Source organism: Podarcis melisellensis, assembly GCF_964234715.1.
Source record: "Podarcis melisellensis genome assembly, chromosome: 9".
NCBI classification, from domain to species: domain Eukaryota; kingdom Metazoa; phylum Chordata; class Lepidosauria; order Squamata; family Lacertidae; genus Podarcis; species Podarcis melisellensis.
The window spans coordinates 59,331,551-59,344,269 of record NC_138541.1 but is presented as its reverse complement, the minus strand read 5'-3'; the positions used below and the strand labels follow the sequence as shown (position 1 = coordinate 59,344,269).

General features: G+C 44.4%; 2 protein-coding genes across 12 annotated transcripts in view; one reads left to right on the top strand and one right to left on the bottom strand.

Moving 5' to 3' along the window:
• The window catches only part of ZAR1 (zygote arrest 1), a 36,291-nt gene that overhangs the window by 1,656 nt on the left and 21,916 nt on the right, over positions 1-12,719 (bottom strand). The window contains exon 4 of one of the 3 annotated variants that reach the window (XM_081924590.1): positions 3,335-4,085. The exons of 1 other annotated variant lie outside the window; for it this stretch is intronic. In XM_081924590.1, the coding sequence (XP_081780716.1) occupies positions 4,029-4,085 (57 nt within the window). In that variant the 3' untranslated portion in view covers positions 3,335-4,028. Of the gene's footprint in view, positions 1-3,334; positions 4,086-11,343; positions 11,845-12,719 lie in introns of those variants that run through there. One more of the 3 variants, XM_081924591.1, reaches the window with a different exon arrangement.
• FRYL (FRY like transcription coactivator) overlaps positions 1-12,719 on the top strand; it is a 146,581-nt gene that overhangs the window by 123,043 nt on the left and 10,819 nt on the right. For all 9 annotated transcript variants that reach the window (XM_081924280.1, XM_081924279.1, XM_081924275.1 and 6 more), the window contains 6 exons: positions 3,125-3,325; positions 5,146-5,316; positions 8,777-9,030; positions 10,104-10,308; positions 11,187-11,336; positions 11,974-12,072. In XM_081924280.1, the coding sequence (XP_081780406.1) occupies positions 3,125-3,325; positions 5,146-5,316; positions 8,777-9,030; positions 10,104-10,308; positions 11,187-11,336; positions 11,974-12,072 (1,080 nt within the window). The remainder of the gene's footprint in view (positions 1-3,124; positions 3,326-5,145; positions 5,317-8,776; positions 9,031-10,103; positions 10,309-11,186; positions 11,337-11,973; positions 12,073-12,719) is intronic.

Genomic DNA, 12,719 nt, shown 5'->3' with positions numbered 1-12,719 from the left:
TTGCTGGTGGACCACAGCTTTTGATGAAATACCATACAGTGGTGCCCCGCAAGACGAATGCCTCGCAAGACGAAAAACACGCAAGACGAAAGGGTTTTTCGGGTTTTGCGACGCTTCGCTAGACGATTTTCCCTATGGGCTTGCATCGCAAGACGAAAGCCCATAGGGAAATCTCGGGGACCTTTTTTTAAATGCTGGCGGTGGGGAGCAAAGCCTTTTTCCCCCCTCCGGACTTCAGAAGAGGTCCAGGAAGGCCGGCGGGGGCGAAAGGCTTTGCTCCCCACCGCCAGCATTTTAAAAGCGGTCCGGGATAGCAGGGAAGCGCTTCCCGCTATCCCGGACGGCTTTTGAAGGCAGGCAGGGGGGGCAAAGACTTTTGCCCCCCCGCCCGCCTTGGGAAGAGGTCCTGGACCTCTTCCCAAGGCGGGCGGGGGGCAAAAGTCTTTGCCCCCCCTGCCTGCCTAACCGGGGGCTTTTAAATCGCCCCGGGACTGTCCGGGGCGATTTAAAAGCCCCCGGACGGCTTTTGAAGCCTCCCCCCGCCGCCCGGCATCGGGGCATCGTCCCGATGCCGGGCGACGGGGCGAGAAAGCCTCCCCCCGCCGCCCGGCATCGGAACCATGTCCCGATGCCGGGCGGCGGGGCGGGAAAGCCTCCCCCCGCCGCCCGGCTTCGGGGCATCGTCCCGATGCCGGGTGGCGGGGCGGGAAGGCCTCCCCCCGCCGCCCGGCTTCGGGGCATCGTCCCGATGCCGGGCAACGGGGCGAGAAAGCCTCCCCCCGCCGCCTGGCATCGGAACCATGTCCCGATGCCGGGCGACGGGGCGAGAAAGCCTCCCCCCGCCGCCTGGCATCGGAACCATGTCCCGAAGCTGGGCGGCGGGGCGAGAAAGCCTCCCCCCGCCGCCTGGCATCGGAACCATGTCCCGAAGCCCGGCGGCGGGGCGGGAAAGCCTCCCCCCGCCGCCCGGCTTCGGGGCATCGTCCCGATGCCGGGCGGCCGGGCAGGAACGCCTCCCCCCGCCGCCCGGCTTCGGGGCATCGTCCCGATGCCGGGCGACGGGGCGAGAAAGCCTCCCCCCGCCGCCCGGCATCGGAACGATGTCCCGAAGCCCGGCGGCGGGGCGGGAAAGCCTGGGCGCGCTTGCAACTCTCCGCAAGGAGCGCGCTGCTTGCGGAGAGGTCCGCGCCTGTCCTGGACCTTTTCTGAAGGCAGGCGGGGGGGGGGGCAAAAGTCTTTGTCCCCCCTGCCTGCCTTCCCAGGGGCTTTTTTAATCGCCCCGGACAGCGGAGAATTCATCCGCTGTCCCGGGGCGATTTTAAAATGCTGCCCGCCAGAAGAGGTCGGGGGAAGGCGGTTTCCATAGGAACGCATTAATTGATTTTCAATGCATTCCTATGGAAAACCGTGCATCGCAAGACGAAAAACTCGCAAGACGAAGAGACTTGCGGAACGAATTAATTTCGTCTTGCGAGGCACCACTGTATTTTTCTGTGTATAAGACAGATATTTTTTAAATTGGGGGCCGTCTTATACACGGAATGTTGCAATTTAATATATAAATAAATACATGCCGCCATCTATATTCTTTCCCCCCAGCCTCATGACAAACCCTGGTCTGGTACTCCCCCCCCCATCAGCCCCCACTCCGGACACTGTCCCTTCTACCTGGTTCCCTCAGCCATCCCCTGGCTACCCAGACCCCCCAATTCCCAAGCACACTCACTCAGGCAGCTCTGGCAGTCGCAGCTCCTCGATCAGCATTCGCATCTGCTGGCGCTCGTGGAGTAAATACGGTACATACCGTAAATACCGTGACAAAAGTGCAACACACAGGTGGGAGAGCTGGAGCTGCAGCTACAGTGGAGTTACACTGAGCTGACAGGAGCAGCCGCCATTACACAGCTTGCCTCTCAGTTTGATGTTTAAATATACGGTACTAAATATACCGGTGTTTTGAATATTTAATAAAATATCAAAGTAGTTCTGTTTGGTGTTTAAAATATTTATTTCTTAACTCAAAAAATAGGGGTCGTCTTATACACGGGGGCATCTTATACACGGAAAAATACGGTACATTTCTGGGCTAGGGGAACCTGTGGCCCTCCAGATGTTGTTGGACTCCCATCTCCCAGCAGCCTCAGTCAGCATGACCCAGGGGTCAGGGATGATGGTTTGTAATCCAGCAACCTTTGAAGAGTCAAAGGTTAGCCACCTTTGACATAGGGGTAGCATTCAAAGAGGCCCGTAAGCAAGCTGCTATTAAAACACATTCCCATTCCTAGCAAGGAATTAAAAAGTTCTTTACTTCAGGATTGAAGAAAACATTCATGTTTTGAGGACATGAATAATCATAACACTATCTAAAAACATTTATGCTTTCCTGCACTGTGAGTAAAATTTATGCATTCTATAGTTTGTCCTGTAAATGTAGATAAAGTCAATTTAAAATCTCATCTGTGTTACCCTCAAACAATTCGCTAAATTTGTTTTAATATATGTTACACCAAGAAAATGTACCATAGCCATCTTGTTTTCAGTGTTTGTCTCATAATGTTTTTTTAGCTGATTTTACTGCAATGTGGAGAAAATGAAATGTTAGGGTTTTTTGGCAAAAGCTTTTCCAGAGCTTGAATCAGTCTTCTACTGTTGGCAAGCATACAGTATAGAAAATGCCCCCATTATAAAGTATCTTTAAGTGTTTGTCCTCGTTCTAATTATGTGTGTTTTTCTTTTTGCGAACCAGGAGCTGCAGGTAAGTTGCAGCCTGGTGCAGTGGCTTGTTTCATCTCTTGTCATCTGTGATGTATTTGTCTGTCTGTGCTTGGTAGTCAGATACCTTGTATTGCTAAGGATATATGGCTACAGAAAATAATACACTGAGCTATTGCCATCCAGACACAAGGTATCTGCAAGGGAACATTAAGGAAATTGTTTTTGCCATGTATTAAAACACTTTGAATACAAACAACATTAATTGAATTTATATATCCAATTAACTTGAAGGGCTGATTGAAACTCTGCTCCCAATTAATTCAGTATTTGTGTGGCTTTGTTTTGCTGTGTTCATTTCAGTATTATGTGTATTCTGAGAGCTTTAGAATAAACATTACCTTTATTACAGGGTGAAAGTATGGACAACTTCAATTGGGGAGTCCGCAGGCGTTCCCTGGATAGTATTGACAAGGGAGACACACCATCACTCCAAGAATATCAGTATTCTGGTAGTACCCCAAGCTTAAACTTGACCAATCAGGAAGATACTGATGAATCTTCAGAGGAAGAAGCCCTGACCGCAAGTCAGATATTATCACGATCACAGATGGTAAAACATTTATTCTCAGATAATAATCGGGTTTCTCCTTGTTTTAACCTTCGAATGGTACTATCAAGTGTGTAAATTATTCAGAGTTTTGACTTGGTCTCTCTTCTGCAGAAGGCATGTAGAAGTGTGGTGTTTTAAGTACAGCAGTATATATTTATTTAAAACATTTCTGTACTGCCTTCTATAAAAATCTCAAGTTAGCATTACAGTGGCTAACTTGGCTGTGGCTTCCGATTGACTGCAGGAGCTTCCTGCACTCAAATTGGGAGCCGCATCGAACTTTCAGCTTCCAAAAAACCTTTGCGAGCTGGAACACTCACTTCCGGGTTTGCGTTGTTTGGGAGCCAATTTGTTTGGGAGGCAAGCCGTTTGACAACCAAGGTACTGGTTGTCAACAGAGTTAACAAGAACACACAATAATTAACACAGATGTACAAAACAGGAGCAACCAACCCAAGGCAAATTGAAACCAGTCTATATTAAAAGCTAGATGTAGTTTGCTATTGGGAAGCAAGCGCTGCCGCTTGGATCAAGCTGCTTCTGGCTTTGGCACCTGCCTCAATTCAGAGAGACGATTCCATAAAGAGGGCACCAAAAAGACCCTGGTTTCCACCAGATGCAGGCTGTGTCACGTCCAGGATGGCTTGATCAGCTGACCCCAGTGACTGGATAAGTTGGTATGCAGCCTCTTGCTCTCCTCCTCCTAGTTGCCTGAATGACAGCTAACAGGAGTGATCCGCTGAATGCTGCTCTGGCATAACTTGCTCACCCCTTGCCAACTGAGATATGTCAGGCTACAACAACATGGCTCTTGTAAAAGACTTTCGGTTAAATATTCTGTGGTTCCTGCTCATTTTAATACCTGCCCAATTCTCACTAGTGGTCCCACTAATTATTGTTCAGTTGCAATGGTAATATTGAAGTTTTATTACCCTGTTTTTTAGTACAGTGGTACCTCCGGTTGTGGACGGGATCTGTTCCGGAGCTCCGATTGGATCCTGAGGTTTCCGCAACTGGGGGTGCCACTTCTGCGCATGTGCTCAGCATGTAGAGCACTTCTGCGCATGTGTGAGTGGCAAAACCCGGAAATATACTTCCAGGCTTGCCGCTTTCATAACCCAAAGTTTACGTTACTCGAGGATAACATAAGCCGAGGTTTTACTGTAATGGGGTGTGTGAGAGAGAAATTTTAAAAAATAATTATTTAGTTGGTTTTTCAGATTAATATTTTACAATCCATATCCAAGATACAACATAAAAACAAGATTCCAAAGAATCCCCTGGACCTCCCTCCTTCCCTCTGTGGGTCCTATTGTTAATCAGTTTCCTCCTGCATATTTTATAATAATCCAAATCTTTTCCATCTCCATTATATCCAAAATTCAACTTTAAGCTACAAGTGTTATTCCAGTCCTACTAATGATTTTAACTGTTTACAATGGTTTTTATGATAAATCATAAATTTCCCCCACTCCTTATTACAATTTTGGTCCTCCTGATTTCTGAGAGAAATATTTTAAATATTGTATGATATTTCTGATTTTCAGCCATCTTGAGTTCCTTTTTGGATATAAGATTTTTTAAAAATAAATAAAAATGGAAAGTGCGTTTCCATTGTGTTTTATCAATGGAAATGTGCCTTTTGCTTTAAGAATAAAAAATTTCCAATCCTCAATACGTGTTTCCAATGTGGTAGATATACACAAGGTGGTAACTGAATTCATTAGTGCAAATTTTTGCCTGTATTTTGCTTTGTAATTAGCTGGAGGTGTTTGTGTTTATTTTTTCTGCTGATCCTTCTTTTATTTTTGTCTCCTTAGGTAAACAGTGACTCAGCTGCTGATGACACAGCACTAGATAATTCTGGGTCGCTGTTACAGTCTCAAGATTCCACTAGCAGCGTTGGAACAGAAGAAGTGCTTCAAATCAGAGCTGAGACCCCAAGTTTGGAGGTTTCCCCTCTAGATAATGCTAGCAACCAGCTGCCTGAGGTGGGGAATAATGTGGGCTGCTGGTGCATGGCTGATTTGGGCTCTTTCTAGCACTGTATAGTATCTCTTTGCTTCCTTTCCGAAACCATTTTCTTCTGTAATTGATTGTTTAATTGAACCGGTTGTGGTGGCATAAGGGAACGAGAATGTTTTCTGGAAACCAATAATTTCCTTCATGAACTAAAGATGTTCACCAAAGATTAAAAATAGGTTTGAGGGCTAATAATGGATATTTTGTGGTGCAGAACAATAATTGAATAAGCAAGATGGTTTTCTGGATGCAGCAATTATCTTCCTGTGGTCTTCCCTCCCCCCCTTCCTCCTTCCCCCATTTTTGCTTTGTCTTTGTGATTGGGTGCTTTAATTGAAATTTGAACCTCAGGCCAGCTGTGTTAGCAACTGGTTGATTCAGCTAGTCCATTTGAACAGGAGATCTATATGCTAGCGGCATTTTTTTCTCTTAATGGAAATGCCTATATGGAGTAAGCCAGATTCCCAGCTGGTAGCTGATAAGAAATCAGTGAGTATTTTAAGTTTGTGTTTGCCATTGCAAACATTTTTTTTAAATATGCAATAACTTCAAAGATGAAGCAGTCCATCTCTGATCTCTCGTTCTTACTGGAAAAACTAATAGTTAATAGTTAAACTAATGTGTACAAGAATAGTTAATGCCATATTGTTTTTCCTCATTTCCTGAGCCACTCAGAGCCATCATAAGACAGCTCTGTCTAGATAGATAGATAGATAGATAGATGATAGATAGATAGATAGATAGATAGATAGATAGATAGATAGATAGACAGACAGACAGACAGACAGACAGACAGACTTTATTTGCATTAGCCAACGGCCGTAGCAACATAAAACAAGCAATATATACAATTAAAAAACAATAACAATGGATAAAAAGGACCATCAAATGACCAAGACCATCGTTCAAATAGTGGCCCGTAATCTCATTGCACCCTCGATAAACCTAGCAACCTTTGCTGTTGTCTGATCATTCTGGTCTGACAACAGGAAGAACAATGTGACCTCAGATGGGTGGCCTGGGATGGTAAGTAGGAGTGGGGTGATGATCTCATTCCTCAGTTCTTTATAAAGGGGGCAAGACAGGAGAACATGAGCCACTGTTTGCAGCTTACCATCTCCACAGGGGCAGAGTCGCTTTTCAGGTGGAATCCTTTGGTATCTGCCCTCAAGTACGGCAGAGGGCATCACAGCCAATCTGGCCAATGTGAAGGCACGCCTGTATTTTGGGATGGTTAATTTATACAAATATGGTGCCAGGGAGTCAAACTGAGGGTGGAGGGAACAGCTCTGGAGAGAAAACTAAGCAATCAACTGCTGCTCATGGCCTCTTAAGGTAGAGGTGGGGAACTGGATCCAGCCACTGTATTTAGGCCTAGGTTCCCCACCTTCCATAGGCCAGTTTTGACAGATGGATGTGGCCACCCACTAGTCAATCACCTGGCATCATAATGGCATCAGATGATGACACCTGTCAAAGTTTGGCTGATGGGCAGTTGCAGTGGCCTTCTTTGAAGGTGTGGAGTCAAAGGGGGTTCCCCCATTAGCACAGAGTGGTTTGCATTGAAACGGCTTGTGCAAACTAGAGCTCCCTCCCATTTCAGCAAGCCGTTTCAATGCAAACCGCTTTGCACTAGTGGAGCAATGCCTCGCAGCAACAAGCTGCTTTGCAGAGGAAGAAAGCTGTGTTTTAGCAAATGGTTTCCATGCATCCTAATTCAGAAGAGCTGCCTTGACTGCACTGGGGAGTTCCCAGGGCCAAATTGTCGAGTGCAGCTGATCCTAATGGATCTCTCTAGATAGCTGCACTTACAAGGAACAATCTCACTTTAGAATCCTGCTTCATTGGAGCTATTTCCATACCTGTCACACCTCACATTACATATGCTATCAGTTATGGGGTTAGGTGGCCATGATTTGGGGAAAACGGTGTTGTGGGCCAAGTTAGGATCCCTGTCAGTCCAAATGAAGCCCCCAGGCTAGAACTTCCCTACCCCTCTTTTAGAGGGTCAGATCAAATGGGCCCCTTCAACTTGACATATTTGCTTAACCTGCAGGTGATAGGGCCTTTAATTCATTCTGATGTTTCCAGGCAGTTGCAAAGAGCTTATTTGCCCCTTTTATCAGCCTTTGATCAGATGCAGTCACGAACTGCACTAGCAGCAGTAACTGGGATGAAGGTAAGTGATAGCACAGCAGTCTCCCTAAAACAATTGGAGAGGAATAAGGGAGCTTGTGAGAGGGCGCTGCCCTACAGAGCTAGTATTTAGGAGCTTTAACTTTGCTACATTGCATGATGAGCAGTGCCATTTACAAAAAGTCTGATATATACAGGGCAGATTCTAATGTTGCAAGAGTTAAGTTCCACTTGTGCAACAGGACTTTATCTGCCTCTTCTTCCCCCTTGCAGTACCCAGCCCCCCCATCTGCTCTGTAGGGTTACTTTACCCTCCAAAACAGATTTTGAAGGCCGACAAGGGACTGCAAGGGAAGAAGAGGGAGTCCCATTACCGTTGGGCAAGCAGGTGTCAGTTCCACTTCAGCACAGATAGCTCTGGATACAACCCACAATCTTTTTGTTGAATCCTTCAAAAATCTTTAGCCATCATATTCAGGGCTTTTTCCCGCTGGCCTTTGCAATAAGTACTTTGATTCTTAAATTGTCATGTGTGAAGAATCCTGTTTTGATACAGGGTAAACATAATGTGTGTGTTCTGTGTGGGGAAATTGCACTTACCATTTAAAAATATAGGCTGTTTGAAGACAGTAGATGTCATTATTCTTGGAGAACAAAAAATGACAGTCATCATCAAAATATTTGGTATCTTTGGTTAAGTGAGCTTGTATCTTGTTGCCTGAACTAAAGCATGGTTGCATTCCATTGTGCATACTGTGAGAGACCATTCATGCACCCCTTATCCTGCCAGTTTCTTCTTTGTAGCCTCGGTACAATCAGTAAGGCACATCTGTTAGAAGCTGCAGACGTAATTTCTGTTGAATGATGCTAAAAGGAACAAAGTCCTATCCTCAGGATTTTACTCTTTTTTGCATTTAGCTGTCTAGTTTCACAATTCAGTTTATATACGGAAAGTTGAAGTCTTCTAACAAGAGAAGCTTGCTGTTGACAGCAGAAGATTGTTTTCCTCTGCTTACTAAGCAACAAAGATATTGGGAATATGTTTTTTGTGAGCAATATTTTGATACATTAAATATAATTAGTTACCTTAGAATACGGTGGGGAAGGTTTGCATTGCCTACTTTTGTTAATTTTTTTGACTGATAAACTTTGCTGAGTTTTAGAATATTCTTTCTCTGTCAAGAAATAATGCAATTTAACATTTTGGGATTTTGAGACACTGCTCCTTAGCAGTATTGGATGAACCCATTTTACTTCTACGTGAGTTATAAGACTTCGCTGCTTGCTTTGCAGGATGGCAGTTCACCAATAAAGGATGAACAAGTTAGTACAGCTAGTGAAGATACTGGATCGTTTGCGTTGCAAGAGCAGCAAGAGTCCTTGATCTGTCAAGAACCCCTGGAACTAGAAGAAACTCCTGAAATTCCAGAGCACCCCACTGCTGATAGTTATACTGAATCGATCTGTGAAGATGATGTTACCCTTGCCTTGAAAGAGTTAGATGAAAGATGTGAAGAAGAAGAAGCTGACTTCTCTGGTTTGTCTAGGTAAAATTGATTTGAAACCATATGTATTTTCTTTCATTAAAGTAATATCAGTATTGACTTATACACTATTGCCTTAGAGACCAGTTTATTTGCAGTAACGCAAGAAGATACATAGGTACCGCTCCAGCGGGAAGGTAGATGGTGTTTCCATGTGCTGCTCTGGTTCACCAGAAATGGCTTAGTCATGCTGGCCACAAGACCTGGAAGCTGTACGCTGGCTCCCTCGGCCAATAAAGCGAGATGAGCGCCGCAACCCCAGAGTCATCCATGACTGGAGATGGTCAGGGGTCCCTTTCCCTTTATGCTGCCAGTGGCATTCCAAGCCTCTAATTTCTGTGATGCTTTGGGGTTGTTTTACTGCTGGTCCGTGCTGCTGAAAAGTTCACACATTGTCTGCACCTTCCCCACTCCTACTGCTGCTGCACTGCCAGGAAAAAAGCCAGTATATGGCTTCTCATGATGCCCAAACCCTGGGTTCATGGTTTGCTTCCCCAAACAAATCACAAGTGGTAAGCCAAACGTCTTGTGGCTGATTAGAGAAACCAACCACAAGCCCAGGTTTGGATCTCATGGCAAGCAAACTGTGGCTTGTTTCGTGGCAGCAGCTGGAGTGCACACTGTGCATTCACATTACCCATTGTTTGTTTTTAACTAGGGTTGAATATGACATGAGAACTGGGCTCATGACATGACAATGGCATCATCATTCTTTCCTAAACTGCTTTCAGATAAAGTCCTAAAATAATTAATCAAGGGTTTCCTCCCCAGATGTCACTAGGTGGGGGGAGACTAACCTACGGCTTGGAAGAATTTATTCAGTTTCTGTGAATCCTTGTTAAGTTGAACAACATTCTTCTAAAATTCTGCTCTGTAGAATCTGCTGTATGTTTGAAACTTCAGATAATTAAGTTAGCAAAACAGCAACTTGCTCTTTGTTTTTGGCCCTGCTTTTGACATCATTTCAAACTGATCTACAGGCCCGTTTTAGAACACCTTGCACAATGCCAAGGGCAATAAATCAAAAGATCTGAAACAGCATTTACTTAGCATGCTTGTTTTCGCTTTATTTACAGTCAAGATGAAGAACAGGATGGTTTCCCAGAAGTCCAGACATCTCCACCACCTTCCCCATTTCTTTCTGCCATATTGGCAGCTTTTCAGCCACAGGCATATGATGATGAAGAGGAAGCTTGGCGCTGCCACGTTAATCAGATGCTCTCGGACACTGATGGATCTTCTGCTGTCTATACATTTCATGTGTTCTCCAGGTTGTTTCAGGTAACTATCCGCAATCTCTGTTTTCAATTTTTATTTTGGAACATCTAGTACTGAAACATTTGTGTTGGTGTGTATCTGATGGGGGGGCAGGGATGTTAAATTGTCACTGTTTACAATTCCTCTGTTAGAAAGCTACTTGTTTCCCTTAGCCACCATCAGAGGGATAGCCGTCTCTAGGGGTGAGACTTTCCACATCATGTATTATCAGGTGACTGTGGTATTGTTCCTGCACATCTCCATGTATAAGAGTTGGCTATCACTACCTAGTCCTAGAACTATTACCATGTTGACCATAGAATCATAGAACTGTAGAGCTGGAAGGGAACCTGAGGATCATCTAGTCCAACCCCCTGCAATGCAGGAATATGCAGCTGTCCCAGATGGGGATTGAACCTGCAACCTTGGCATTATTGACACTACAGTGGTACCTCTGGTTACAAACGGGATCCATTCCGGAGGCCCGACCGTATCCCAAAAATTCCATAACTGGAGGACCGCTTGTGCGCACACACGCGGTGCCGCAGAGCGCTTCTGCACATGCACGAAGCGGCAAACCCACTCCTGGGTTTGTCCCATTCACAACCCGAAAGTTACGTAACCCGGGGGTCCACTGTACACTCAAACAACCATTCCCCTTTTAATGCAGCATTAGAAGAGTGCTTCAGAAGATATTCTCAGTGTAATATGGTGATAGCTCTACCCTAGGATAAACTGATTTGCCCTGTCCCATCTGTTAAGACTGCACAATCCCACCCCCAAGCACAGGAAAAAGGGAAATTTAGGCTTACATGTGAACTCCCATTTAGCAATGTTGCCTGCCACGCTGAAGAAAAGGAAGTGAAAATATTTCTCTATCTTTCTAATATTCCCATGTCTAGAACATTCAAAGGAAGTTTGGGGCTATAACACATGAATCCATCAGTTTTCTTGGGGAGAATCTACAGCGAATTGGAACAAAATTCAAAAGTTCACTGGACGTTATGATGATGTGTTCTGAATGCCCAACAGTTTTTGTGGATGCAGAGACGGTAATATCTTACGTTTATTAACACATGCTGAGCCTATGTCTAGTGAGCTTTGCTACTAAGGTACAGAATGTTCTGTGTTTTGAGATGTGCAAAGAATCACTCCCCTTAAAAATATTATAATGTTAGCTTCAGTGCATAAACTGGCTGAAGGTGACTTGGCTTCCTAAATTCTCTGTGGTTGCTTCAAGTACATTTTTCCTTTCAAATATCTAGAACTTTGTCATCTATCTGAATAATGTTTGAGAGTTAAAAGGTTGAAAGTCAAGTCTCAAATTCAGTGGATCTCTGATTATGAAGATTATGAAGATATTTAGTACCAAAATTATAAGTGTGTATGTGTTCTATTCCTGTAACATCTGTAGCAGCACCTGTCCTTTGGAACTGCTTCCCATTACGCTTCAGGCAGATGCCGTATCTGTTGTGTTTTCAGTGCATATTGAATACCATTCTTTTTTCCAACCTGCTTTTTAAGTGAAGATCTTTATCCCAGTCTGAAACTGTGTTGGATCTGAAATTAAAAACAACTTCATATGTAAAAATAATGGTTTTTACTGTTGAAATTGCTTTGGGATACTTTATGGGAAGTGATTCATAAGTGGAATACATAGCAATAATTAAGGCTATTTTTATATCACAGCTGATGTCCTATGGCTTATTGGAAACCTTGAAATTCAGTGTGCTCGAGCTTCAAGAACACCTGGATACGTACAATGCTAAAAGAGAGGCAGCAGAGCAGGTAAATGTATTGTGGTACCTGGCTTGTTGCGTTGTGTTGAAAGAGGAAAAAGCTGAAAATTGCAGTTTTCTCAAGCCACACCCAGCTGCCCCACACTAGATTCATATTAGCTATTGCTATCTTCCTTCCCCACCAGGCCAAAAAGGTTGCCCACCTCTGCTCTAATAGATGGAGCACAATAACAAAAAATTGCAGTGTAGAGTGCTTCTCTTCCGGGTTTGAGCCACTCCACTACATTCTCGTTCCCTCTGCTTTTCTTTTCCTCCTTCCAACACTCAGTAAGCTTTCCACTCCCACTGAGTATGCTCAGTTCTTACTCACTTTGGGGGGAGGGGATGCTCCATGCTAAGGTTGGGGGGGGGTTAGTAGGGTGTGCCCAACATACAACATTAAAATATTTGATTTCACCGTTAATGTCTCTGGAGCTCTCACATACATCCTTGGAGACATTTTAAAATACTGTAGGTTATCACTGTAAACCAGGAATGACTCTATCCATACAAAGAGATGTATATCTATATCTTGTCTTTTCTATATCTTGTCAAACCATACGATTTTTAATATTGAATATTACATTTTACATCCTGGTATCAGGTAGGAGTACTGCTCTCCCTAGGTGTTGAAGGCAGAAATCGTTGCTCTAATTG